Raw genomic sequence first — 26,312 nt, 5'->3', positions numbered from 1 at the left:
GGCACCAGCCTTTGCCGCATCCCTCTTGACCTGGTCAGTTCCACATCAGGAATCCGCCCCAGGGAGACCGGGGATGTGCACAGAGATTAGGAACACAAAATTGCTCATCTGTGTATTCCTGAGAACTGACAACTGGAAACAACATAGCCGCCCAACAGTCGGTGCTGGCTCAGTACACTGTGTGGTGGGGTGGGGGGGGCTACAGAGCAGGTGTGGTGCAGTCCCTAACATCATGGCGGAAGACTGCTTCCAGAGAAAACGTTTACAATATGCTAAGGCGTAAAGCAGGTTGCAAACGGTGTGATTCTGTTTCTGTCAAAGAAGAAAACATGAAAAGTCTTAGAAGGCTATACATCACAATGTTAACAGTGATTCTCTCTGGGCAATACAACTATGGATACTTAAAGTTATTTTCTTTTTTATTTATTTTTTTATTTATTTACCCATGCCTGTGAAATGTCCTAATGAACCAGTACTACTGTGCTCACAAGAAACAGCATTGTTGTAGACATTCTTTAAAGGCAGTAACTCTACCTTTAAAAAGAAAAAGTTTGTATGAGAAATAATTGTTTTTCCCAGTGCACACGCGCATCCATACATCGTAAAAGGATTTGAGGAGCACCGTGCCCCAGACTCTGTCCTGGGCCCTGGAGATACATCAGTGAGCAGAACAGATGAGGCCCCTGGGCTCCTTGCAGTGGAGGGAGACAGGGAAATAGATGATAGATAGTGAGAATCCACGGGAAGGAGAGGACAGGGTGCCCTGTTGAAGCTTCAGTGTTAAAGCATCTCCCGAGCAGAGATGGGAGGGTGTCTTGTTCCTCTCTGGGTCAGAGGGAGCAGAGAGTGCAAAGGCCCTCAGGTGGCAAGCATGCTTGGCATGTTCCAGAAGACAAAAAATTATTTAGCCAGAGAACAGCAGGCGTTTTTTTTACTCTGTGTTACCCAGGAGGCAGTGGTGCCCTTGAGGTACCACCATCTTAACCCGTTGCCTGGTTGCAGACTAGGAAGTAATAGGTGTCTGTGACTCATGGCTGTTAGAAATACACCAGTCCTATTCCGTTAACAGTATCATTGAAAAATGCCTTCAGTTCCCTTGTGGTTTTNACTCTGTGTTACCCAGGAGGCAGTGGTGCCCTTGAGATACCACCATCTTAACCCGTTGCCTGGTTGCAGACTAGGAAGTAATAAGTGTCTGTGACTCATGACTGTTAGAAATACACCAGTCCTATTCCGTTAACAGTATCATTGAAAAATGCCTTCAGTTCCCTTGTGGTTTTCTTCTCCTGAAACCACTTGACTTAATGAATGTTGCAGTGGGTGCAGGTGAATACATCACCTTAGCTCTAAGACGCGATGCTAAGGTCTTTTGTTCTATACGGCAGAGATATACGTGTTTATGGAGCAGCCCCAAAACGCCATCAGTCTTACACTGTCAGGATTGTTCGGATAAGCCCTGAATACAGGACATTTTTATTGTAAAGATTGTGAAAGAAATCCGAAATTATTCCTTTGCTCCTACAGTTGGTCGTTGTTGGCCTGTCTGCCCTTGGCATCTTAGAAGTAGAACTGTCTATTGTCAGATTCTTCTCTCCACACTTTGCAAAACATCTTTGATAAGTATATTCACCAAAGCCATATTTTCTGTTCTGCTAGGAGATATTATTGAAGACACATTCACAACATAGGTACAAATGGACACATTTACAACGAAATGTGGCTAAGCATTACAGCATGCTTCAGAGGGTTACCCAGAGGCTCCGTGATTATAGAATAAAGCCACCGGGAGACTTGGAATTACAGTTAAACTCTGCTTCCTTACCGTAGAGAAACCTTTGGGCTTGGATTCCTACTGAGGATAAATTAGCACCTCTTGGAAGAATTGCTAGTCAGGGCGTTATTGTATTAAGGGCTGGTCATTTATGGCTGTACCCTCCCCCGTGTCTTTTTTGTCTGTTTTCCTGCATACCAAAGCTAGTGCATAATGATTAAACAGAATTCACAAATTGCACACTATCTATGGTATTATGTTAAGTCTTTTGGTATTGGCAGTACTGTAGGTCAGATCATCCCAGCTCAGCGGCGGCTGGTGGTCCAGCCTGATAGAGAGTTGACATCTACGGCAATCCAATCCCTCGTAGACACCCAGTGCTGTAATGTGGCAGATCCAGCCCTCAGTTTTCATTTGAAACCCACCCCCCTAATAACAGGCTGCATGTGGAGAGCCTCTGACCACACACAGACTGCTCCTCCGACAAAGGTATTTAACACACGTACACCTTCAACCCCAACCGGGGAGAATTCGGATTTGCAATGGTCAGATGGACTTCGTATGATGTGCTTTACAGAAACTCACCATAGGAGTCCTTTAAGTTTGTGAACACCTTCGATGATTGCAGACTGATAGGACTTTTGGAGAATGTATCTGGGGCATAAAATGAGACACATGTCGGTTATTAGGAAATTTTCCGATGGGGAGAGCACGCTAAGTCAAGGTCTTTTCCTGCATGGTCCTAGCCCCCGAGGGAGCTACAGAAGATGCTCCAGAAACCGGAGAGCAGCTGGAGCTGAGATCCAGTTCCTCTCCTACCCCACCGGGAGAGCACGGAAGCAGGGAAGCCCACAGGAATCTGCTGCAGCCTCCCCACAGGTCCCGAGCTCCTGCAGACCAGTTTGCAGGCTTGACACACATCCATAATCACAGGGTTTCTGGGCTTTGAGTCAGCCTGGCAGAACCCTGACCCAGGTGACTTGCAGCTGCTCACAGAGGCCTTCTGTCCACAGTCAGGGAGCAGGTGGAGCCCGAGGGAAGTGCAGCTTCTCCTTCCCGGGGCAAAGGAAAGAAGACCACGGTGAAGGATGTGACGGGAGCCTCTGCACTGGGGGCTTGTGCAAGGGATTCCTCATTTCCGCTTCAGCATAGCCCAGGAATACAGGGGTCTTAATACTACTATATTACAGATGAGCAATCTGATGCTCAGAAAGGCCGTAACATCTGCCCAGAGTCACACAGCAAAAATGGGGAAAGCCAGGATTTGGTCTAAACTCTTTGGAATCGAAGTCGGGGGCTCTTTCCAGAATTTGCCACTGATTTTATATGATGATTGAAGATCATTGAAGGTGGAAAGGGTCCCAGGGACTCTGAAGGGACTTTGAATTTGGAGAAGCATTCTGTCTCAGACTAGACATCTGAAATGTGCATAGGACTCACTTGAGAATCTTGTTAAAACCGGATGTTCCAGTTCTGTAGATCTGGGGTGGGGCCCAGGAATCTGCATTCCTGACCAGCCTCAGGCAGTGCCGGTGTGGCTGATCCACGAACCACATGTTGAATAACAGGGACATAGACCACAGCACCTTGGGACTGCAGGTTCTCCAGAGGAAAGGCTATATCATATTGATCTGATTTCCCCAGCATCTGGTCCCATGTCTGGGGCATGACAGACACAAGAGATCTGTGCAATAAGTGGTGGAATGTTCTGAATTCACCCACAAAGACCCATGAGTTGAATCAAAATGTGTTCTGAGCAAGAACTCAAGATTTGGATTTATCAACAAGGGGCATGACCAGTGGGCTTGTACGTGCTTTTGCTCTCCAGCCCCATTCCATCCTCTGCTCCCTCCTGTGGATGCCAGGTTTCAGGAGACACTCTGCCTTCCTCTCGGGGTGTGAATTCGCTTTTGTGCACACACCTCAGCAGGGCGTCTGGCCGTGCAGGGCATGTTTGTGTTGCTATCGGAAAGGATGTTGGCCTGCTTATTCTGAGGCCTCCTTGGGTCTGCTGAATCTCTGCAGTTACGCCATCGGCTCCTGCTTTATCTCCGGACATATATTGATTTTATTTGCACTCTTGGTGAAGTCTGAATTACATTCGTGACAACTGGCTATGCCAACAATACACAAGCTAAGAAGGGCAGGTCTCTGTCCTGCCGGGAGACCAGTTGCCAAACAACCCACTCAAAAGCTCAAACAAAGGAACTGTCAGCCAGGAGGCTCACTGTTCGTCTTCAGCCGGATCCCAGTGAGGTCCAGGGCAGTCAGGACTTTCTCTGGAGGAATGTCTCTTCAGAGAAGCTTCCGAGGGCATGGTTTCGGCTCGCTGGCCCAGCTAACTAGTCTAGTGTGGCCTCTGGGGAGGGTCACTATGTGGCCGACTTCCCTAAAGGCAGAGATGCCCTCCCAGTCTTTGTCTGTGGCTGTTCCAGCATGACCGGTGATGGCTTGAGGGAAGGAGTTCCAATGATATTTGAACATCTAAATGCACAGTGTCCAGGGGCCACCCTCTGAAATGACATACTTGGTAACAGCCCTTTTCTGTATTCATGTTTTGCAGATGGCTGGCTGGTATTGGCTACCAGCTGACTGTACCTTTCATGATTTGGCATCTTCAAATTCTGTTGTAGGGCTAAATGAAGACGTATGATTTTGAATGAATGAATCAATCGACAATGAGATATTCAGTGAATGTGCAATTACGTGCCCAGCGCAGTGCTTGGCCTAAAGACACAGATGAGTAAGATGGTCCCTGCCTTCCAGGACCTCACAGTCTATGAGAAAGATCAGCAAATCCTCAGAAAAGATTCGTCTGTTTGTTTTGGTTCCCCAGATCAGTCAACTTTGCCACAGGGTTTTGAGAGCAAGGAGTCCATTTGGAAAGTGATCCCAAGAGACCTGGAGGGGGGGGAGCAGCAATGTGACCCAGGGAAGGGAGGAAGCCAGCTAGGGTAAGGGCGTGGTAGCTATCCAGGTGGTACCGTGGTGGACACGCTGGAGCTCAGTCCTGCTGGGGAGCTAGGGAGACGGCACAGAACCTGCCCCCTTGTGCGGCCAGTCAAGGCCACAACTTCCTGGGGTGGCAGCATGGGCACTTGAGGCTTGCTGTGCAGGTGTAGCCCCAGCAGAACCCACAGAGAGCCTCCGATGTGTACAGGGATGCAGAGCCGAAATCTCGGGGAATGTGGGCCGGTCACAGACCACATCTGCCACAGGTGGCATCAGGAAGATGGAGAGGTGGCACTTAAGCTGGATTTGGTGGATGAACGATGGCAAGGCCCCTGTGGGAAGGGCGACCAAAGACTGGAGGCTGGAACAGAGGGGCCCGGGGAGTTGTAGGACCAAGGTCGGAGACAGAGCTGAAAGCCTAGGGTGCCCTCCTCATCCATTGTGACAACTCAGCTTCCTTCTGTCCAGCAGGTGGGAAGCCAGGAAAGCAGGACATGGTCCCTCCAGGGAATATACTGAAAGGGAGATCATGGGAATGGGGACACTATAGAGGTGGGGCCACCTCGACAGAGAGGTGGTGAAGGAAGCCCTGAGAGGAGACCAGATTCTGGACCTAACCTGCAGGTAGATTTGGTACAACCTGTGGATAGGTTAGCTGTGCAGTGTGATCAGAAGAGGCGTTAAACAAATACACCATAAATATTCACAGGTTGCCCATGCGCTATCGAGAGCAGGGCCCCGGGAGGGAGAATGGCAGCAAGTCTTTGGGGGAGGGGTCCTCTGAAGAGATGACAAGCAAGCTAAGGCCTGCAGGTGGGGAGACATCAGCCTGGGAAGGGGTGGGGGACCGCAAGACAGACTTGAGTGGCTGGGACTGCACTCCCACAGCATTGGCGTGGGGGGGAGTTGCGAAGGATGGGAATCCAGAGGCAGAGGCTGCCTGAAAGTAGGCTGGAGTTGGAGGCTGCATAGACCACCCTCCTGGGGGCTGTCTGCTCCCTGCCAGCCCCCAGCTGCACAGCTGCTAGGGTAGTCGCTGGCTGTCTCCTCCAGCTGTGCTATTCATTAGACCCAGGTTGAGCGAGTGACTTGCCAAAGTCAGGCCCAGAACACTGAGGTTTTGCTATCGTGGAATTGTCTGCCTTAGAAGAGCTGCTTTTGAAGACTGCGTTGTTGATGGCTCCATGCCATCCCACAGTCAGGCCTGCCTGTGGCAGCATGGAAATGACTCCAGAAGACTATTCTGCAGGCGAAATGTGGAAGTCACGTCTCTCTGATCGGAAGGCTAGCTGCAAGAAGGCCCCCAGGCTGCTCTTATCTCAGGGCTGCCAGGAGCTGGGGAGAAATCCATCTCGCCCTCTGGGCCAGGCCACTTTCTAGCCAGCCCCCTGATGGAGAATGCGGTCAGTGTGGCAGCCTAGCCCGTCTCCTTCCAAACCATCACCCTGCTCTGCCAGCCACATGGAACCCAGCTCTGCTGCTGACCACAGAGACATGAGCGTGGAATCCGCCTGGAGCAGGGCAAGAAACCAGTGTCCTTCCTCCCTCCAGCTTCCCCTCCTGGGAGCCAGAGACTCCTTTGTCGACATTCCTCCCAAACCTTGAGGATTGATTTCAGAGCGGAATCTAAGATCCTCCTGCAGTTGGGTTCAGAAGTACTCAAATGCAAAAATGCTTTTCTTGCATTTACATCCCTTTTCACTATAACTGGACTGAGGTCATAGCACAAAACTCAAGAGTCTTTGCTCTGTTGTGGCTCCCAGTGAGGGCAGTGTCTGTTCTGGGGTCGTTGCCTACAGCAGCCCAGGGTCCCTCTTGCGCTGTCTGTGGTGCTGAAGTGTCCAAGGAGGAAGGAGCAGGCACTCTAGGAATTCACATGAGTCTGGAACGTCTGGTTAGGAGCCCCGTGCTTCAGATGGAGCTGGGTGTTCGTGGGCAGCCCAGCACGATCACAGCCTCACCCAGGAGAAGATGCTCTTCGACTGTCTCAAGCGCCTCAGAGCACTGAGTCCGTCGTATGGGGGTCTTTTCAGAATTTACCGCGAAGTTCCTGATAAAATCAATCTCCTCATGTCTCTTTCTGATAACATTTTTTTAAAAATCAAAGGAACAGAATAGAGTGGCATCGTTGGTATTGTCATCTCACACTTGAACTTCCTGATTGTTCTTTGCAATTTCGAGGACACACACCAGAAAGTTTATCAACTTGAAATCATTCCTGGAGCAGATGTTTGGAGTGAAAGAGGACTTCCGCTATCCGCCACCTCTGTTTAGATCCCAGTGTCTACCTTCTAATTGATTAAGTTCTCCTTTCCACCTTCTCTCTTAACTTAGGCATGAGACCCTGTGGGCAAAGCATCCGGTGATGGGGACCAAAACTATTCTCTCCAGCAATAAGGAGGCCAGCAAGACCCCACGTGGTTGACCCCAAGACAGCAGTCAACTTGACCTTCACTGCCCAGCTGCATGCATGAACCCACCAGCCTCTGCCCCACATTTTCCTTACATAATCCTGGGAGTGCTTTCAGCACTTTGGAGACGGTCTCTGAAACACTAGTCTGCTGTCTTCCTGGTGCTGACCTCCCAGAAATAAATCACTTTCTCGTTTCACCGACCTCCCAGAAATAAATCACTTTCTCATTTCACCAGCCCTCATTTGTCTGCCTTTGGATTTTGTCAGCAGCGAGTGGTGGAACCTGGTCTGTTTGGGAGCCCTGGAGCCAGCTGCTCTTGCACTCCTGCTCCCTGGCTTCCAGAGGACAGGGCTGGGCCGGCCGTTGAGGGGGGTCCTGATGTAACACTAGTGGTTATGTCCGGCTCTTTCTTGCAAGTCTAGACATTCCTTCCATCCTCTGTCAAAGGGGTGGCCAGTTTATGTCTCACTGCAGTTCAGGTTTTTGTCTTTAAAGAGTGTCGTATATCCAACGACCCCCAGGTTCACATGCGTGTCCCACCAGCCACTGCTGATAGAGATATAGTACAGCCGTACTAAATACTTTCAGCCTGGAAGCAAAAAAGTTAGGGCCATCTTTGCCCCATGTCTTAAGGTCTCTGCAAAAAAAATTGGGGCCGTCTTTCCTCCGTATCTTAATGTCTCTGCCTACGTGGGTGTGCTCAGTCCATCCGAGCGTGCACTCAACCCATGAGGTTTGATCCTTATAGGAACATGTTATTTTTATCACAGAAAAGCCTCCCCTAACAGCACAGCATCTGATGAACACATTCAAACTTCATTTCCTTACTCAGCCAGAGTGTAGAGCGCACACCCTGTGCCAAGCGCCGTGTGAGGCCTGGGGATCCAGAGACGGCTGGATCCGCTAATGCAAAACCTCTTCCACACAGCCTGGCTCGAGGTGCCCACTCAGTAACTATGGGACGAAGGGACCCTGATGCTCAAAGAGGGAATATGGGTGACTCCTCAAAAGCCTTCTCTGCTGCTAAAGAAAACATGTCAGATTCCCCATCTTCCCCAAGAGTGCTCTGGTCCCAGAGTAAAGCCCAGAATACCTTCCTTACGTCCTACACCTTCTTTTTGGTAACCACATTGACTTGAGTGATGTCCTGGCACCTGCTTGGAAATGCAAAGCTGCACTTAGGTCTGCTGCATTGGGGATGGGGGGTGCACCTTATCATTCAGGCTGTATCCAAAGCCACAGTCTTTGCCCTTGGGCTCGGGGCTGTGGCTGGGTATTTGAGGCACCCTGCAGGACCCTGGCCTTTGCACCAGCTGACGTGTCCAGCAGCTGGTGCTCTTCCCGTCAGGCAGATGTTCTCCATGCAGTCTTGGGGGGGAGATTCTCCATGGGCTCCTTTGCTGTCTGTTGAGACCTCCCCACGTGATCCCATTAGCCTTTCCTTTTCTGCTGAGCCTTCTTTCTCTCCTCGACCTTTGACCTGAGACTCTAACTCTTCAACCAGAATAATGAGGGTTTAGTCTTTCCAGCACCGGTGTGTAGCATGAGCCTGGTTTATCAAAATGCCTTTTGGTAACTGACAGGTCACTGACCAAGGATTCTCCAAGGTTCAAAGGGTACTGCGTGTTTTGTGTGAACCCAGGTTCTCATGCTTATGACCATTTTCCTGAGTTCAACTCCAACTCTGACTTAAAAACAAAAAACCCCTATGTTCTTCTTACTATGCCTTTTAAAGTAGCAATAAATCATCCCCACAGCTTGCCGGTTAAGAGGTTCCTCTCCAGGGACACTACTCCCCTTTTCGCTAGGATGCAAGTTTCCTTTATGCAAATGAATCTTAAATTGGAAAATTTACAAATAAATCATCAGTGCACAGCGTATTTCTTGTATTATGTTAACGGTATTGTGAAACACCATTTTCCCCAAGAAGTTAACTTCTAAGTCCTAGAATGAGTATCAGAATCCCATGACTTGGTTGGTTAACTATGTAAAGAGTTGGCTCTTGATAGGTAAGGGCAATTTTTTTTTTTTTTGCTACTTTGCAAGTGTTGCCCTTAGGGTAAATATAGCCACTGACTTTTGAATAAATATTTCATCACCCTGTGATTTCTTTTCTGCCCCCATCCCACCTCCCAGCCGCCCTCAAGCTTAGTAATTAAATGCTTTCTATCATTCTTTTTCCTGGGAAAAATGACCCATCGATTTCACATGTGTGCTTGTTATTTAGAAAGCCAAGCTTGGCCCAGCTGGGAACAAAGTAATCAGTCCTTCAGAAGACAGAAGACAACCTTCCAACAACCTGGACAGAGTGAAACTCACCGACTTCAATTTCCTCATGGTGCTGGGGAAGGGGAGTTTTGGAAAGGTAAGAGGACGGTTGTCTGTGAGGCGGTGGGGCTTTTGCAGAGAATGCCAGGATCGGTCCTGTGCTCCCTGAGGTTTCCAGAGCCGCTCTTGGGATTTCCCTGTTCTGTACTCCTTTCTCAGACGTTCTCCTGCACCCCTCCTCCACCCACTGCTTCATTTCATTAAAAACAATTGTACCCAGACGGATACAGAGGGTTCACTCTGTGTCCCCATTTCCGGGTTGAGAACAGAGCAGGTGTTCCAGAATGTTGGTTGAAACAATAATTTTTGCAACTAAAAATTAAAAATTGATTTATAGGAAGCAAATGTAATAATTAAGAGACACTTCTTCAACGATGAACCTTTTTGCCTACATTTGGCTTCTCTGGCCCCAGATCTCACGATAGATCCAGAACACCTCTTTCTTTGCAACTCATGAGCAGCTTATAAAGGTCAGTCACATTTTTGCCCACAGGTTGCTCTGAAAAATGTGCACACTTCAGGGCTAATGCTGAGGACCACGTATATTCCTTCTGCAGCTGCTATAGCGCCATCATGTGGCCAGTGCCTGTGCACTGTACAAATCTCAACAGCTTCTCAGTTACACAGTGCTGGAGGAGTTTAATCTGCCCTGATATGCGAGATTTCAAAATTTGCACATAAAGCAGAACTTTATGACTATGCGTATAGCATGTATTTACAAATGTGCACCAAATGAACGGCCACCTGACCAGGTTCCTCCCCTGACCCCCCGGTACCAGACTACCTTTCAGAATGCCTTTCATCTGCTCCCAGGTGATGCTTGCTGACCGGAAGGGCACAGAGGAACTGTATGCTATCAAAATCCTGAAGAAGGATGTGGTGATTCAGGATGACGACGTGGAGTGCACCATGGTGGAGAAGCGAGTCCTAGCCCTCCTGGACAAGCCGCCGTTCCTGACACAGCTACACTCCTGCTTCCAGACAGTGGTAAGGCCCTGAGGGTGCATATCTGTGGTGCAGCACACGGCGTGCTGTCAAGGGCACCCCTGAGCCAGTGTTCTAAGCATCTGAATTAACCTTCCTCCAGTGGAGGCAGCTCAAGGAAGCCTCTCACTCTTATGCCACTGGTAAATTTGGGGAGTGCCCTCTCTGGCATGTGCCCTACTTACAGGCTTGGCATTAATTCTGCTTAATTCAGCAAACATTTGTACCAAAGGTTTTCCTTATACCAGGCCGTGTGCTAAGACTTGGGGATACAACACCAATAACCCACAATCCTGGCTTTTGAAGACTACGGATCCCGTTGCCAAGCATTGCATTAGAACCCGAGGAAACTTGATCTCATAAAAGAGTGTGTTCTTGTTTACTGCACACAGCAGGCTTGGCAGTCTGGCCTGTTTTGTACAGCCCATGAGCTCTAAGAAAGGTTGGAGGAGAAAAAAAAGAATGATATTTCCCGACACATGTAAATTAGATGAAATTCACATTTCAGTGTCCGTGGGTCATTTTCTTGGAACACAGCCGTACTCCTTCATTTTTTTATTGTCTGCAGTGGCTCTCCTGCCACAAAGGCAGAGTTGAATCATTGCAAGACACACCCAGAGCCTAAAGTATTTACTGTCTAGCCCTTTACAGAAGTTTGCGGAGCCCTATCTTACAGTATAATGAGAAAGAGAACAAAAGAGTTCCAGAGCACCGATTAGCCCGTAGTGGGGCCAGGGCCCTGGCATGGAGCTTGCAGGTGGCCTGCAGGAAATATAAACATTTTCAAGGGCACCATTGTCAGGCACACCCAAAGACAGTCTTTTCACCCCTCAGCGCCTGCCCTTTATAAGATGCAACTCGATAATCGGTAGCTGTCATTATTACTGTTGTGATTATAATTATTTTCAACTTTCTGTTGGCCAGAAAATGACTTTCTGTTTTACATCTCTCTTTAAAAATCTTTTGGGAGGTCCCCCTCAATGCTCTCAAATTTTAGAATCTCAAAATGCCCGTGTAACCACACAGTGTCGGGGAGGGTGGTGGGCTGCAGAGCCAGGTGCCGGCCACTGCGTGTCAGCCTGGCGCTGGCGGCACGGCCAGCCCCCTTCTCCCAGCGGCACCTAAGTAGCACCCAGCAGGGAGGAGCAACACACCAGACAGGGAGCCGTGTCTGTGAATCCCAGCCTGGTTCCTATCACCCTGGTTACACTGCTGAAGCTCCGGAAAGCAGCAAAACATGGAAATAAAGATGGAATTAAAATCCGTCACAGGAGAGCTAGAGATGGAAGCTCAGGGAACTGTTTCCTGGCTGCCAGCACCAGCTTCCTTGTGTTTTTCCCTCCCTGTGCAACACTTTAATGTTTAATAACTTCCGTGACATGGTGACGTTGTCTAGAAGCGAGCAAAGCTCGGCTTTCACCTGGGTGTGCTGTGCTGTGAACTGCTTGGCTGTTCAACCCCATTTTCCCCCATCTACCCCACTGGAATGTCCTCGTAAATATGCAGCTGCACTGGGGTCTATGATGTACGCCCTCCGTGGTGCCGACATTTAGCACGCCAGTGATGGAGAAAATAAAAACCGTGTTGGGCCCTATTATGGCTGCAGAAGCCCATTGGATTAGTCTCTCCATCTTTAGTCCCTCCCCCACGCAAATATCATTGCGCATTTATAATTTAGGAGCCCCGCCTAACTCGCGAGATTTGTGTTCAGAACCTTCCAGTGGAAACACATGACTACATCACTGGGGTTTGCCTCCCAGATGCTGCGAACCCGCAACGCTCATTAAAATAAACAATTGGCCCATCTGGATTCTTCACACCATCCTTAACTTGTGTTACGTGTGCAGGAGAAAGGGGAGGAGGGTTTGAGGCCGTTAGTACAATAGGGAGCATACGGAACCAGCAGGGGGCAGCCGTGTTGACAGAGAACCATTATTTCAGTGTTACGTGAATGACTCTAGACTTCCCAAGGCCCTCATGCAGTAGGGTTTATTTTATTTGGGAAGAAGAATTTTGCAGGGCTCCACTGAGCAGATATGCCAGGGTAGCCCACGGTTTACTAACGAATGAGAAAGCAAAACACAGCCTAGAGAGAGTGAAGGAAGCCTCTCGGCCAGTGGCCAAGCCCTGCTCACACGTTGAACCTTCGTCTTCAGGATCGGCTGTACTTCGTCATGGAATACGTCAATGGCGGGGACCTCATGTACCACATTCAGCAAGTAGGAAAATTTAAGGAACCACAAGCAGTGTGAGTATATGTATTTTTTAAGTCCCTTAATTTAGACAGCACACGGGAAGTGCTGTGGGGTGAAATGTGGAAGTGGGGCTTTGCCCACTTTGGAGCTGTGCACCGTCACCTCCCGGGCGCAGACTTCTTGGGTGGGTCCATCGACATGTCTGAAGGAGAGGTTCATTCTACTTCCAGTCATCAGTTGGAGGTACCGCTGTACCCCCTGTCACCCAATTCCACCCTCACGGATTGAGTCTGCCCCTCATTATTAAACAAATGGTTACCGCACACCCACGACACGCCAGGCACTGGAAGTGGGAAAGGCTGTCTGCCCTCCGGGAGCTCACGACCCGACCCAGGGTAGGAGAAGTCACTCGACAATTGTACTGTGTACCTGTAACGTGAGAGGTGGCACGCGAGCCCTGGTAAAGAGGTGAGGGAGGGAAGAACATCCTCAGGGAATGCCCGAGCCAGTGGGGCAGAAGTGCGTGCAGGGCTCCAGGTGACGAGCCCGATGGAGGACCTGGCTGAGGACCATGGAAGGCTGGAGGCGGGGGCTTCAGTGGGACTTCACACCATGAGGCTCAGTTTTCACAGAGCCTTGGGACCAAGAGGGGAAGGACGTGGGGAGGGAGAGGGCTGGTGAAAATCTATATAGAGGAGAAAGAATGGAACCTTCATCAGGTCTTGACCTTGGAGCCAAAGAGGAGTAAGGGTCTTTGAGAAACATTCTGGAGGAAGAAAAGCAGAACTCGATGTAGAACAGAGAAACCTCTTCAGGTGACACCTCATTTTAGGTTTGGGAGGGGGAAGCTGCCGAGGAGGAGATGGCCTGGGGGAGAATCGTGAGCTTGGTTTTAGAGGGTTGGATTGGGATGCCGGAGTCAGCAGCGGCGGGAGAGACACGGCGCATCTACGGGGGGACCTCGGTACCTGAAAAATCATCCTGTTTTTCAGGGGCCAGGAGGTCACGGGACACACGGCAAAAGCAGATGTATACGAACAGCTATTTCATTTCCCTCGGGGAGGATGCGTCATGGGCATGTGCCCCGATTAATCGAGTTAGCAAATGTTAATTGCATTGTGGCCGATGTTCGATCTGAAAGATAAATCTGAAGACTTTTCGGCCTGCGTGGGTTCATGCGTCTTAGGGAGGATTGACTGAAGGCAGAAAGGGGAATGCTTTGGTAGCAAGCTGAAAACAATGCAAGGGGGAGTTTTTTTTTTTCTTTCTTTTTTTTTCATTCTCAGGTTTCTTTATTAATCAACCACACAAATGCCAATCAGATTTTTGTTATTGCTGAAAGGGGATTTTTTTTTTCTATTTAGAGTTTTACTTTTCAATTTTGGGGAATGCCTGTGTTTATGCCCTCTCTTAACTCTGTTAGTTGGAAAGCATCATAATGCTCGGGTTGTAAAGCTTGATGACAGAGCTCTAAAGAGCTAGTAGCAGAACAGCCACTGTATGTTATGAGGTGACATCAAGGTGTCTCGTCCAGCACCCTTATGTTGTGTATTTGTGTTGCTAGAAAGTTCTTATTTTAAAAATACAGAAGAGCATGAAAAATCATGTGAAAGCCACCTGTAATCCCGTCGTTTTTCCCTCCCCCATCCCGACACTCCCCTGCCAGCCCTCAGAGGTGCTCCCCCTCCCCTTCCCCATAAGAGTTCAGTCCTTATCACTAGAGGTGTTCTCTGCTCGTGTAGACGTTGTACGGATTTTAAGCCTCCCGGGTGTGATGTTTGCACAAACACAGTCTTGGGGCTTCTCAGACTTCAGAGATTCCTAAATGCTATGCACGTTTTAAAACCTCTTTCAGCATTTACTCTGAGTTTATTATGAATTATTTAAAAGGGTAAACTCGAGTATGAATCATGGTGTGTGTCCCATTTATCCTAGCACTTGGGGTGGGGACGGCGGGGGGTGGGGGTGAGGACAGCAGCTACAGAGCACATCATTCACGTGCTTCCATCTTCCAGGGAAGCACTGCATTTTCAGACACATCCTGTCCTTGAATAGGAAAATGGACATTTTCTCCACTCTTCCCCAGTCCTGACGCAGAATAGTCTAGCAGCCACTGTTTAAGAGATCGTATTGGAAATTTTTTGTAAGCAGTAAATTAACTGTCCACCGGCCTCAGACAAGAAGTGCCTGTTTCTGGACAGGTAATAAACCTGTCTCTGACTTATTAGCTGCAAAGTTCCTCGGGGAGGTGGCAGTGATAAAATGGCCAAGGGGAGGGCGAAGGGCTTGTCATCGGTAGGGTGCTGCTAATCTCCGATCGTCCCGGGGTCTTACGTTCTGTTGCCTCCTTGATGCCTGAACTGGAGGGTACAAAATATTCAGAAATCCAGACAGCAAGCCAGCAAGCCTGATGAGCATTTTCTTTTGCAGATTTTATGCGGCAGAGATTTCCATTGGATTGTTCTTTCTTCATAAAAGAGGAATCATTTACAGGTGCGTGTTGACACTCCGTAGCCAGCGGGGCACCTGGGAGTTTTCCTGGACCTCTGCACCTCCGTGTGCGTGTGATTTTGTGATGGGGACTTAAGACACGTTGTTGAGAACCCTCGAGGTAACAGAGACCTGCCGGGACCCACCTTTGTCTGCAGCCTGCAGGCAAATCAGAGCCACTTTCTGATCTCTGGACCTCAAAAGGTTTTGTAGGTCTCATTTCTGCTTCCCACGAGAAAACATGCTTTTCTCTCCACTGACAGTGCCTTCCTCTGCCTTTTTTTTTGGAATGGAGGTCAGGGAGCAACGGAAACAGAATTTGTGTTATGGATGCTCAGCAGGAGAACAAGGGGAGCTGGGGAGAGGCAGAGGAAAAGCTATCGAATTAAATTCTTCAGGTGGTTAGCAACAATGACAGTCTGATGCCAAAGAAAGGAGAACGTCTTCCAGGATTAATCGAAGAGTGAAAGCACCTACGGCAGAATGCAATGGCCCCACGTGTGTGACCCCGCGAGGTGGTTCTGAACCTGGAATTTGACACACCTGGTTGCATGCCAGCCCGCCCCGCCCCTGCCCCTTGTGGGATCCTGGTAGATCAAATGGCTGGGATCTGCCCCAGACCTGCTAACTTGGAATCTGGTGATTCACATGCTTGGCCAAGGTTGGGGGTCACTAGTCCGACCATTTAGTCATTTATTCGGTGTACATTTATTAGGTACCTACTTTGTCCTAGGCACTACAGTAGGCTCTGGAGATTTCAGAAACAAAAACAAAACCCAGGCACTCCTGGTTCCAGTTCTCCCGGAACTCGTAGTTAATATACATCATTGAGGTGGCAGATAGTCTCACTAGCTCCAGAGCAAAACCGCGTGATGTCCTGGGAAGGACGCTGATGCTCTCCTGCTTCCTTGCAGGGATCTGAAGTTAGATAATGTCATGCTGGATTCAGAAGGGCATATCAAGATTGCCGATTTTGGGATGTGCAAGGAACACATGATGGACGGAGTCACAACCAGGACCTTCTGTGGGACGCCAGATTACATCGCCCCAGAGGTAGGGACCCCGATTCTCCTTGGTTTATAGACCAGACCTTTCAAATCACAAATACAGCCCCTCCCTGGGGTATAGAATCATAAGCGAATCAACAAGTCAGTGACCACGAAATAGACTAAACTAGACTAAGTTAGAGCAAAGTAGAAAACACATGCGAGAGCTCACTGCATAGTAGGGGTAGGTCTCGTTTCATGGAGCTTTGTTTTGTGTGCCTGTAAGCTGGGTGTAGGGAAGAATCTCTTTCTTACAGGGTCATTGTCAGAACCGTTTAAGCTACACCATCGGGCAGAGAAGGGGTATTGCCCGTAAAAATGCTCTACCTGGGAAAACTGGGTCAAAAGGTGGTTCCGATGATGGCTTTTTAGTACAAGCAGAATGATCAGTGCCCTACATGACCCGTGGGAATTGATCATGGTGTTCAATCTAGAAAGAACATTCCAGTGTGGTTGTAAACAGAGCGGTTCCAAGATGTGTGATCACGGCAGTGACCATACTTATTTCGTCTTCATTATAATATTGTTTGTTTGTTTTAAGATTTATTTATTTGAGAGAGAGTGCGAGTGACCAAGGTGTGGGGAGGGGCAGAAGGAGAGGAGAGAGAGAATCTCAAGCAGACTCCACGTGGAGCCTGACACGGGGCTCGATCCCACGACCCTGAGATCATGACCTGAGCCGATATCAAGAGTCAGACACTTAACCGACTGAGCCACCCAGGCGCCCCTGTGAGGATACAGTCTGAGTAATTTTCATCCTGTTGCAAACCTTCCTGCATGCCAGTGACTGGGCGGGTTATAACTCTGGGTCACAGTGTAGCCAACTTTCTATCCACACACAGACCCGTGGATGGAACGGGTCCTTCCCAGTTGAGCTCCAGCATAGTGGAAGGGAACAGATTCAAAGTGAGCCCGACCTTCCCTCTTTGGAGAGCTTGCGTGTTTGCTGTTGGCAGCTTGGGTGGTATGTCGTTAACCCGTTGGCCCACACGTTCGTCTTAGCGGCAGTAAGTGTGACATGAGCTTGGGAGTCAGACCGACGTGTGCTTCAGTCCCGACTCTATTCTTCACAGGCTGTGGGAACTCAGGCAAGTGACTTAGCCTCCCTGCCCCCCGCCCCGTGTCTGCAGTGGCAAGTTAGAGATGATGATATGCTCCTTAGGATTGCTCTTGCAGAAATGCCAAACACTGTTTTGCACCTAGTAGACCCTCCGTGGTAGCCCGTGTTCTGAAAGGAAAGCTTCATTTTTTTTCTCATTGTTAAGAGATGCCTTGTTTTGTTTGTTATCTATCCGGACAGTGTGGAAACGCAGACTTCAAACGTTTACTTAGAAACTCAAAGTCTCAGTGACATGGCCAAAGGCGACATGTTATCTTGATACATTAACTTCATTGGGGTTTGACCCCCAAAGAACTCACACCTCACTGTCTCCAGGCAGACTGTGAGCTTAAATAGTCCTATTTCTCAAACGTAAAGAATAGGGAGATCGTACAGTAAAAATACAACTTCCTGATGCAGGATTTATTCCGACGCCTTCTACTGGCTGACATGTATTAAACAGGCCGTGATTATGAGCCATGCCTGCTCCGTTTATAACACCCGCCAGATGCTATAAACGTGTGGTGACACGGAGGGCAGCGTTTTTAGGAATAAAGGTGGTTTGAACTTCATCTCCATTCGGACCCGGTCTCTGTGATCAAACACAGCTTCCTGTGTTCAGGAACACTTCAGCCATGTGACGTCACCAGGGACGACGGCATCCCGTGTAGATGAAATGTTCCAAAGAGAGGACATTTGTTGTCTTTTTTTCCCTAATGTTCTTCGTTGTATTGGTTTCCTGTCGTCACTACAGCAAATAACCATACACTTAGTGGATTAAAACAGTACAAGTTTATTATCCTACAGCTCTGGGGGTCTGAAGTCCAAAATCCATCTCGCTGGGTCAAAGTCAAGTTACTGGCTGGGCTGCATTCCCTCCAGGAGCTCTGGGGGAGTCCCGTCGCCTTCACATTCCCGGCCTCTGTGTAGCTACAGTCCGTGGTATAACATCTTACCATTTCTGTCTTTACGCCCCAGCCCCACAGCCTCCCTCTCAGAGGACCATTGTGATTACATGGGGCCCACCCAGATTACCCGGGCTCATCCCTCTGTCCCAGGATCCTTCATCACACCTGCCAAGTCCCTTGTACTGGATAAAATTACCATATGCCCAGGTTCCCGGACTAGGATGTGCATACCTTCAGGGAAGGGGCCACGGCCGTCCTTGCCACACTCATACAGTGTCCCACATCCCTCCTCGAAGGACACCTAGACACATCTAACGCATCTTGGTAACTTTAGGGCTTTTTTTCTAACTCGTGCCCATTTGTGTGTATGTTTGTTTAGTTCTGTGCCCCTGACCACACATGTAGATTCGTGTCTCCAACGTCACTGCTGTCAGGAAACAGTACAGTTCCAGCCCTCCTGTTCGCCTTTTAGAGCCACGCCCCCCCATCTCCTTCCTGTCCCCATCCCTGGCCCCCAGCAACTTACCTATTTTCTATCCTATAACTTTGCCATTTCAAGGATGGCATATGATGGAGTCATACAGTACCTAACCTTTTGAGATTGGCTTTCTCATCTGAGCACTTTCTAGAACTTTCTAGTCATCATCATGGAGTGTGCGTCTACCCCCTGGGCAGGTTACTTAAACATTCCGTGCCTCAGTTTCCTCCCCTGTAAAGTGGGGATGATAATGTCTACCTCCTAAGGTTGCCGTCTGTGACTTGGAGGATCGCAAGGGCGTCCTGCCGTGGTTATTGTTCTCTTGACTTGTTTGCCACAATTCACACTGGGCCTCTTGTGGTCTTCTGCTGCAGCCCCCCTCAAACAGTCCTCACAGTGTGATTCAGAAGAGGGGCCCAAGGCAATAAGTAATGGTCTGAGGCCATGTTACTGAGAAGCGCCAGAACCAGGCCTCACTGCCAGGCTCAGGCCCCCAGCAGACACATGTACCACCCCTACAGTAAACCACTGCTCCAGTCTACGTGACTCACGCATTCTGAGACTCACTGTGCCACACGGGGTGCCACTGGGACAGGGTCTCCACTGGGGCCCGGCCTTTGACATGCTTTACAATGTGGACGATGTGGCGCTCAGGCAAACAGAAACTCAAATCCGTGTTTTGATTCAGGTTGACTTTCGTTGGAAGATAATTCAGGTTGCATCACTTTGGGAGCTCGATCGGTAATTCTGGCTGTTTTACGTGAAACAGTTAATTCAAGCTGTTTTACCTTTCGCTAGCATCCGGATCCAGGACTGTGGTGGATCTGGTCATAGGAATCATTGCAGTGAAGAGCAAGACCATCTAGGTTCAAAGTATCTGAATTTGCTCGGAGGTTAACATAATCCTGTCCTCTGTGTAAATTGTTCTGTCAGGCAGAGGCAAAAATAATTATCTTGGCTGGCATTTTCCCTAATGGGCAAAGCAGAGGCTTAAATATTTATGGCTGTTTGTTTAAAACCCTCAAAATGGATTAATATCGTGGCATCTCCTTAAGCAGGAAAGATGAGCTAAGGCAGAAAATGTCACTAACATGGGATTTTAGAGTTTAGTTGGACACCCACAAAAGGGGGCACTCATCAGAAGCTGATTCCTGGACCCGGCCTCACGGGAACTCAGTGCCTTGACACAGAAAGAATTCTTCAGGGTCAGCATGAGTCCCTGAGAAGGACACACAGAAGCTTCGCCGGGGTTTAATCCCCCATCTGAAAGTGATTTGGGGCATGTGAAGTCCCGTGGCAGGTCAGGTCCCTCCCTGCAGCTAAGCACCAGGCTCTGAATGCTAGCATGGCCCACCTCCTGGGCGGAGAGATGCAGCAGGGAGGGGTCTGCTTGTGGCCAGCGCCCCTCTGAGCAGCTCCTGCTGCAGCCGGAGCAGAGCCTTTAGAAAATGTGCCGTGCGGAGCCCTTGCTGTGGCAGGGGGCACGTTAGACCACATGCGTGATATAGGGACTGTCTACTCTGTACCAAGCCCGCCGAGCACATCTGCTTTGTCCCATTGCATCCATGAGCAGAGCTCAGTGACTCGCCCAGGGTCATACAGCTGGTCACAGGCAGAGGCGGGCTTTGGACCTGAGACATTCTGACCCTAGAGCACCCAGACGTATATTCTTTTTTTTTTTTTTAAAGATTTTTTATTTATTTATTCGACAGAGATAGAGACAGCCAGCGAGAGAGGGAACACAAGCAGGGGGGAGTGGGAGAGGAAGAAGCAGGCTCATAGCGGAGGAGCCTGATGTGGGGCTCGATCCCATAACGCCGGGATCACGCCCTGAGCCGAAGGCAGACGCTTAACCGCTGAGCCACCCAGGTGCCCCCCAGACGTATATTCTTGCCAGCTACTGCTCCATGTCCAGAGAGAAGAGAAAGCTCCCCAAGCGAACGAACAGTTGACAATGAGCGCTGAGATATTGTGTAACATGAGTAACATCTCTTAGGAGAAGATAGTCGTTCAGCCGGAACCAGAGACCTGAGTCACAGATGTCTCTGTTGCAGTCAACGACTCAGGCTTGCCTTCCCGCTGGTACTACTGGGCATACCCCTCAGAAGCCGCGGGCCAAGCACCAACACTGAAGCCCCTCTCCCACACGTGGCAGCAACCCGCCAGATATTCAGAGCACCTGCTAAGAGCCTGGCGTGCTCGGCAGGAGAACAGAGCCCAGCGGGGCCTGTGAGGGGGCCTGGGGCTGGAGGCCACTGCCGCCCAGGAGAGCTGTAGCCTGAGAGACACGGATGAGACAGCGTTCCCCTTGGCAAGGACAGATGGCGCCCCAACATGGCAAAGGGAACGATCTATGGGCACACATGCCGGTGCTGCAGCCAGCCGGCCATACGCAGACGTGCAGCCTCCTGTAAGTGCTGGGGGCTGGATGGGCTCAGAGAGCTGGAGGCCCTTCCTAGGGGGCCATGGCCTCTTCTTCCATCCCCACGGGAAGGGCAGTCCAGTCCTGCCTATGACCGCTGCCAGAAGTCTGCATTTTTATGTCAAACTTCCCTACTTGTTCAAAATTGGGTCTAATATATATTAAGAGAAGTGTACATCGGTAAGATCCAGCCAGTGGGCCACCAGCTGTGACCTTTTCTGGAGGGGGTCAAGGGTCATGTCTGGGGGGAGCCACATTTGAGGAATGGGAGGAAAGAGGGGAGACCAAGGTGTGTCCCAGAGAGCCATTGAGTTTTGGATACCAAGGAAAGTGAGTGCTCGTGAGTTCAGAGATGGCCGGGGACCGTGGAGGTCAAGGAGCTGGGGGGGAGGAGAAGGGGAGGGGGTCTGGCCACAGGGAACCAGCCATCCCTGAGAGCACGTGCTAATGGTGCAGCGGAAGCTGGATGACACGGAACTGAGTGAGAGCATCAGCAGCCAGGCTGGAACCACGTCCTGGGGAGCGGATGGTAAATGGACGGGGTGAATGGTCACTCCTAGGGAAGCAGCGTGAAGGAAGCATCAACAAGGCTGGGAAGACCTGAGCATGTTTCTAGGCCGAACGGAAAATGCCCAGAAAGAGGGAAAGTGAAGATACAGAGAGAGGGCATACCACAGGCCCGGAGGGAACAGGCTAAGAAAGAAGGAGGAAGGAAGAAACCTGAAATCATCCTCGCTGGCTGGCTTGCGTTTTCCAAGAGCGAGGCTAGGAAGGCTGGGGCGGGGGCCTGGGGGCGGGAGGTGTGGTGTCCCCACATCCACATGTGGTGACCTGCCCAAGGCTCCTGGAAGTGACTGAGCAGGGAGGGAACCGGTGCTCGGGGCCAGAAGGGGGCTGAGTATCTGTCAGAATAGGGGGATTGAGGGCCTGGTCCTAAAGAGTATTGAAACTAGGTTCAGTGGGGGGAGCAGAGGCAGGGTGGGAGAGGAGAGTGACAGAAGGGCAGGAGGACCTGGCCACAAGGGCTGAGGAGGGGGTTCGTTTCTGAACTAGGCATCTTGGAGAAGCCCAAGACCCTTTGTTGTCTGCCCCCCCTTTCCCTCCCTAACCTCATCTCTCACCTCGCCGTCCACCCCATCTCTCCAGACCCCCACCCCCCGCACTGGCTTCCTACCACTCCCCATACTTTTGCTCTTCTCACGCCCACCACCTGGGATATCCTGCCCCGGCAGCGGGGATTCCTCCTGCACCTCCACTCAGATGTCACCTCCAGGAGGCCGTCTTTCCTGGTGACTCTGTTCAGACCTGCAGACCTCCGGCCCCCGCGCTGCCCTCCTTGCACCCTCTGAGAGAGCACATCACTGTGTATTCGTGTGTGTGTTTCGCTAGCCCACTCGTCCCCCCACAGCAGGATCCTTGTCTTTGGTTTACTGCAGAGCCCCTAGCCCAGGGTCTGGAGCGGCACCCGGCGGCCGGGGTGGCTCTGGGATGAACAGGTGCAGCGTGGAGGAGGGGGCTGGCAACAGAACAGAGCTGAAGGCTGGGGAAGTGAGAGGTCAAGAACCCAGGCAGGCATTGGAGAGATGATTCCCAAGGCTGCCACCAGGGAGGAGACTGAGGCTGGTGGCAGGAGACAGGCTGCAGGGGACAGCCACGTGCCTCACGCCATTGACCCACAAGAGCTGGTGTGCTGGGGGACCGGAGCGTCTGAGGTGTGGGACATCAGCCTGGACCCCCCAGACTGCCCAAAGTCCCAGAATGTTGACACCCCCGAAGACATTTCCTGGCCTTTGGGGAAAGGGGTGTAGAGAAGGATGGAGAATAAAAGAGGGTCTAAACGTTAAATGAGAAAAGAACACGCGAGATGCATGCAGCCAGGCAGTAAATTAGCACTTGCCCAGCTGAGAAGAACAGGGGGACGAGAGGGAGAGCAGCCAGTCAGCGTCGGCGGGGGCTTCTGTGGGATCAGCACTTCTGAACCCCTGGCCCCACACCAAGCCAGCGCGGGCCGAGCAAAGCACTGATTAAAGAAGGACAATGATAAGCCGAAGGTGGCTTGTTTTCTTTCAGAGGCCAATTTCCCTCTGTATAAGGTCACAGTCCAATGCCTCCGGCTTTGCAAGAGAAAATGAAGCAGCTGCCTTCCCTCCAAGAAATATTTAAAGAGCCAAGGCCAGGCTTTCCCTTGGGTTCTTCCTTAAATTATGTAACTCTCCTCGGATCTTTTCTAGCAATTACATTGGTTTTGTTACGATCTGCCTGCGGCTCTTAGCTCATCTGGCCTTGGGGTTTCATCAGCGTCACCCTGTTCTCTGGGGCACGTGGCCTCCTCTGTGACATTGCGGTCTCTGAGGCACCTGTGACCCTGTCCTTCTTCCTGACTTCCTTCCAGTTCTTCTTCCAGAGATAACCCTTGTGGGTGAGCGGGACCCAGGGTGGAGTGCCTCACTGACTTGGTTCTGTTTAATCGTCAGAGCAGCTCTACAAAGTTGGTGTCTTTGGCTTTGTTTTCCAGATGACAAACCCAAGGTACAAAGAGATTTGGTCATTTTTCCTGCGGCCTCAGTTCAGGACAGAGCTGGGCCTTGAACCCGGGGCCGGTCTGCTTCTCACAGCAGTGGCTGCTATCCCGAGAGGAGGGAGGGGACTGCAGGTGTGGGCTCAGGTGTACCCCGAGCGTGCCTCGCTCTCGCTACCCACGTGACCCCGTCTCGTGTTTGCAGAGCCCCGCTAATGCTCTGAGTGCTTACTCCCGGCGTGCTGCGGCTGCATTCACTGGCCTTTCGTTTGGGGATTTGTTTAAATCCTGTAAAAATGGGTCAGAGATTTCTGAAATCTTATTTCACCTTTTACTTTGCCATGGGTTGGGGGGTGTATCTTGAGAGCCATAACCAACACTTACTCATTTCCTAGCATGTACTAAGTGCTTGTATCTGTTGTCTCATTGAAACCTTACCATAGTCCTTGGAGGTAAGGTTTACAGACAAGGGAAAGGAGACATGGAGAGGTCAGGTCACTTGTCCGAGGCTCATGGATAGCAAGTGGCAGGGCAGGGACCGTGGGCCCCAAAGTGCAGATCTACAGCCCTAATGTCACCAGCAGCCAGCCCCGCCCCCCACTTCGGGCTTTCACTTCCTGCCCTGTTACCAAACACATCCAGAAAGACTTCCAGGCTATGAGACCTCCCAGTTCTGGAAAGCCCTTCATTCCAGCTAATAAAGCTCCCACCGGCCCAAGACGTCTTCCTAACTCCTAGGCCATTCCTTCAATGCGCGAGTAGTTCTTCGGTTCGGACACACCGTGAACGTTCGCAGCAGCTCCCTCTTCGGCAGAGGCAGCCTGAGGTGAGGAGGGGCCCAAGTGGGCACCGTGCTGTGGATCGTTTCTGCTTCCCCAGCACCAGCCATCCTTACCCACCACCCTGAGAGAGGCCCGTAATAAGGGTGCAGTGGCTAAGTTCGAGAAACACTTAAAGGGGGACTAGCAGGCTGATGACAATACATTTGATTCTGCACGGATCCCATCTTACCCTGTGTTGGCCCCATGCAGACTGAATGTCCACTTCCTTGAGGTCTGTCCCCCCCTAGTTTATCCAGAGCTTCTCAGCATGGTGGCTAGCTCCCAAGAGGGCAAGAATAGGAGCCACAAGTCCACTTACGCTGCACCTGGAGCTTAACAGCAACCACATTACGTGGGTCAAAGCAAGTGCCAGAGCCAGCCCAGATTCTAAGGGAGTCATTAGTAATGTTCTATGTTCGGGGGTGGGGGGAGTGGCATTGCCACCCTGCAGGAGGCATACAGGATAGGGGCGGGTCACTGTGACCAGCTTTGGGGGCAGCCGGTTTTGAGCTTTGTGTTGGCCAATGGAAGGCTTCTCAACACGGCACCCCAGAAAGGGCAAATCTCAAAGGTGCTGAGGACCCGGGCAAGAGGGGTTTCTTCCCTGTATTTTGGAGCTGGGATCAGCAGACTCCTTCTGCTAAGGGCTAGAGAGTAAATATTTTAGGCTTCGCACTAATCTAAATTTTAGATTTTAGCAAGAGGCAAAATCGAGCAACTGTTCTTGCCAAAAGGCTCATAGGCTTTTTTACATTTTTTTCGTTTTACATTTGCTCACAGGCAGGTTGTACACAAATGGGGGGTGGGCTGGATTTGACCTGCAGGCTGTAGTTTGCCACCCCCAACTTTAAAGAGTTCTCCCCTGGCCCTCTGCCAGCCTTAGCTTGCCTCCTAGGGCTAGAGCGACATGCCCCCTTGGGCCTGAGAATTCCCTTCCATGACCTACATGGGCCTTCCTAAGATCCTTCCTTGCAAAGGACACCACCCTGACTCCGGTGTCGGAAGGAGAGGCCAGCAGTGGCTGTTTGCAGAGCTCGGCGGGACAGAGTATGGATGCACGGCCCGGGGCACATAGATGTGACAAAGGACTGAGAAGAAAAGGGAAGTGGGCCAGATCTCCTAGTACAGGAGTGGAATCTAAGGGGTCTGTGAATTCTAAAGTCGACCTCGCCCTCCAGGTTGTTGAGAAGTATTACAGACTGACTTAGGTCCCCTCAAAATTCATGTCACTCCCTAACCCCCCATTTGACTGCATGTAAAGATATAGGGCCTTTAAGGAAGTATAGCAGGTTAAATGAGGACATTAGGGTGGGGCCCTGATCTGGTAGGACTGGTGTCCTTACCAGAAGACCAGGAGATAGCAGGAGTGCCCCCGCACAGAGAAAAGGCTGGGGGAGACACATGGGGAAGGAGCCTGGCTGTAGCCAAGAAGAGAGGCCTGTCAGAAACCAGCCCTGCCCACGGGTAGCTCGATCTTGGACTTCCAGCCTCCAGGCCTCTGAGAACATGAATGAGTATGGTGTAAGCCACTCCATCTGTGCTATTCTGTCCCAGCAACGTGAGCTGACTCATACAGGAGGGTATATTGGTCACGGTGGTAGGAGAGGACATTTAACAGTTTGTTAGCTTGATCGGTCATGTGTGTTCAGATATCTGGTATGTGGGCCTCAGTCACTCTTGTTCCAGCGATCCTGTCACTCCCCTCCAAATGTGAGACATGGACCCGACCTAGACCAGTATATACTCCTACATTTAGTCTAGGTAAATTATGTTGTACATCAAGACATATTTTATCTATTCACGGTCAACACCCTCGTCCCTCTTATCAAGCAGAACAGAAAGGAGGAATGATTCAAGTCTCAAGGTCAGAGGCAATCTCTCAGATG

The 26,312-nt window shown here is 50.5% G+C and overlaps 1 protein-coding gene across 1 annotated transcript in view; it reads left to right on the top strand.

Moving 5' to 3' along the window:
- Positions 1-26,312, top strand: part of PRKCA (protein kinase C alpha) — a 406,370-nt gene that overhangs the window by 331,378 nt on the left and 48,680 nt on the right. The window contains exons 9-13 of the mRNA XM_002921719.4: positions 9,365-9,502; positions 10,279-10,452; positions 12,606-12,697; positions 15,075-15,137; positions 16,049-16,187. Of these exons, the coding sequence (XP_002921765.3) occupies positions 9,365-9,502; positions 10,279-10,452; positions 12,606-12,697; positions 15,075-15,137; positions 16,049-16,187 (606 nt within the window). The remainder of the gene's footprint in view (positions 1-9,364; positions 9,503-10,278; positions 10,453-12,605; positions 12,698-15,074; positions 15,138-16,048; positions 16,188-26,312) is intronic.

Source organism: Ailuropoda melanoleuca, chromosome 13 (assembly GCF_002007445.2).
Source record: "Ailuropoda melanoleuca isolate Jingjing chromosome 13, ASM200744v2, whole genome shotgun sequence".
NCBI lineage: Eukaryota > Metazoa > Chordata > Mammalia > Carnivora > Ursidae > Ailuropoda > Ailuropoda melanoleuca.
The sequence above is the reverse complement of the archived record's forward strand: the minus strand, read 5'-3'. Positions and strand labels throughout refer to the sequence as shown.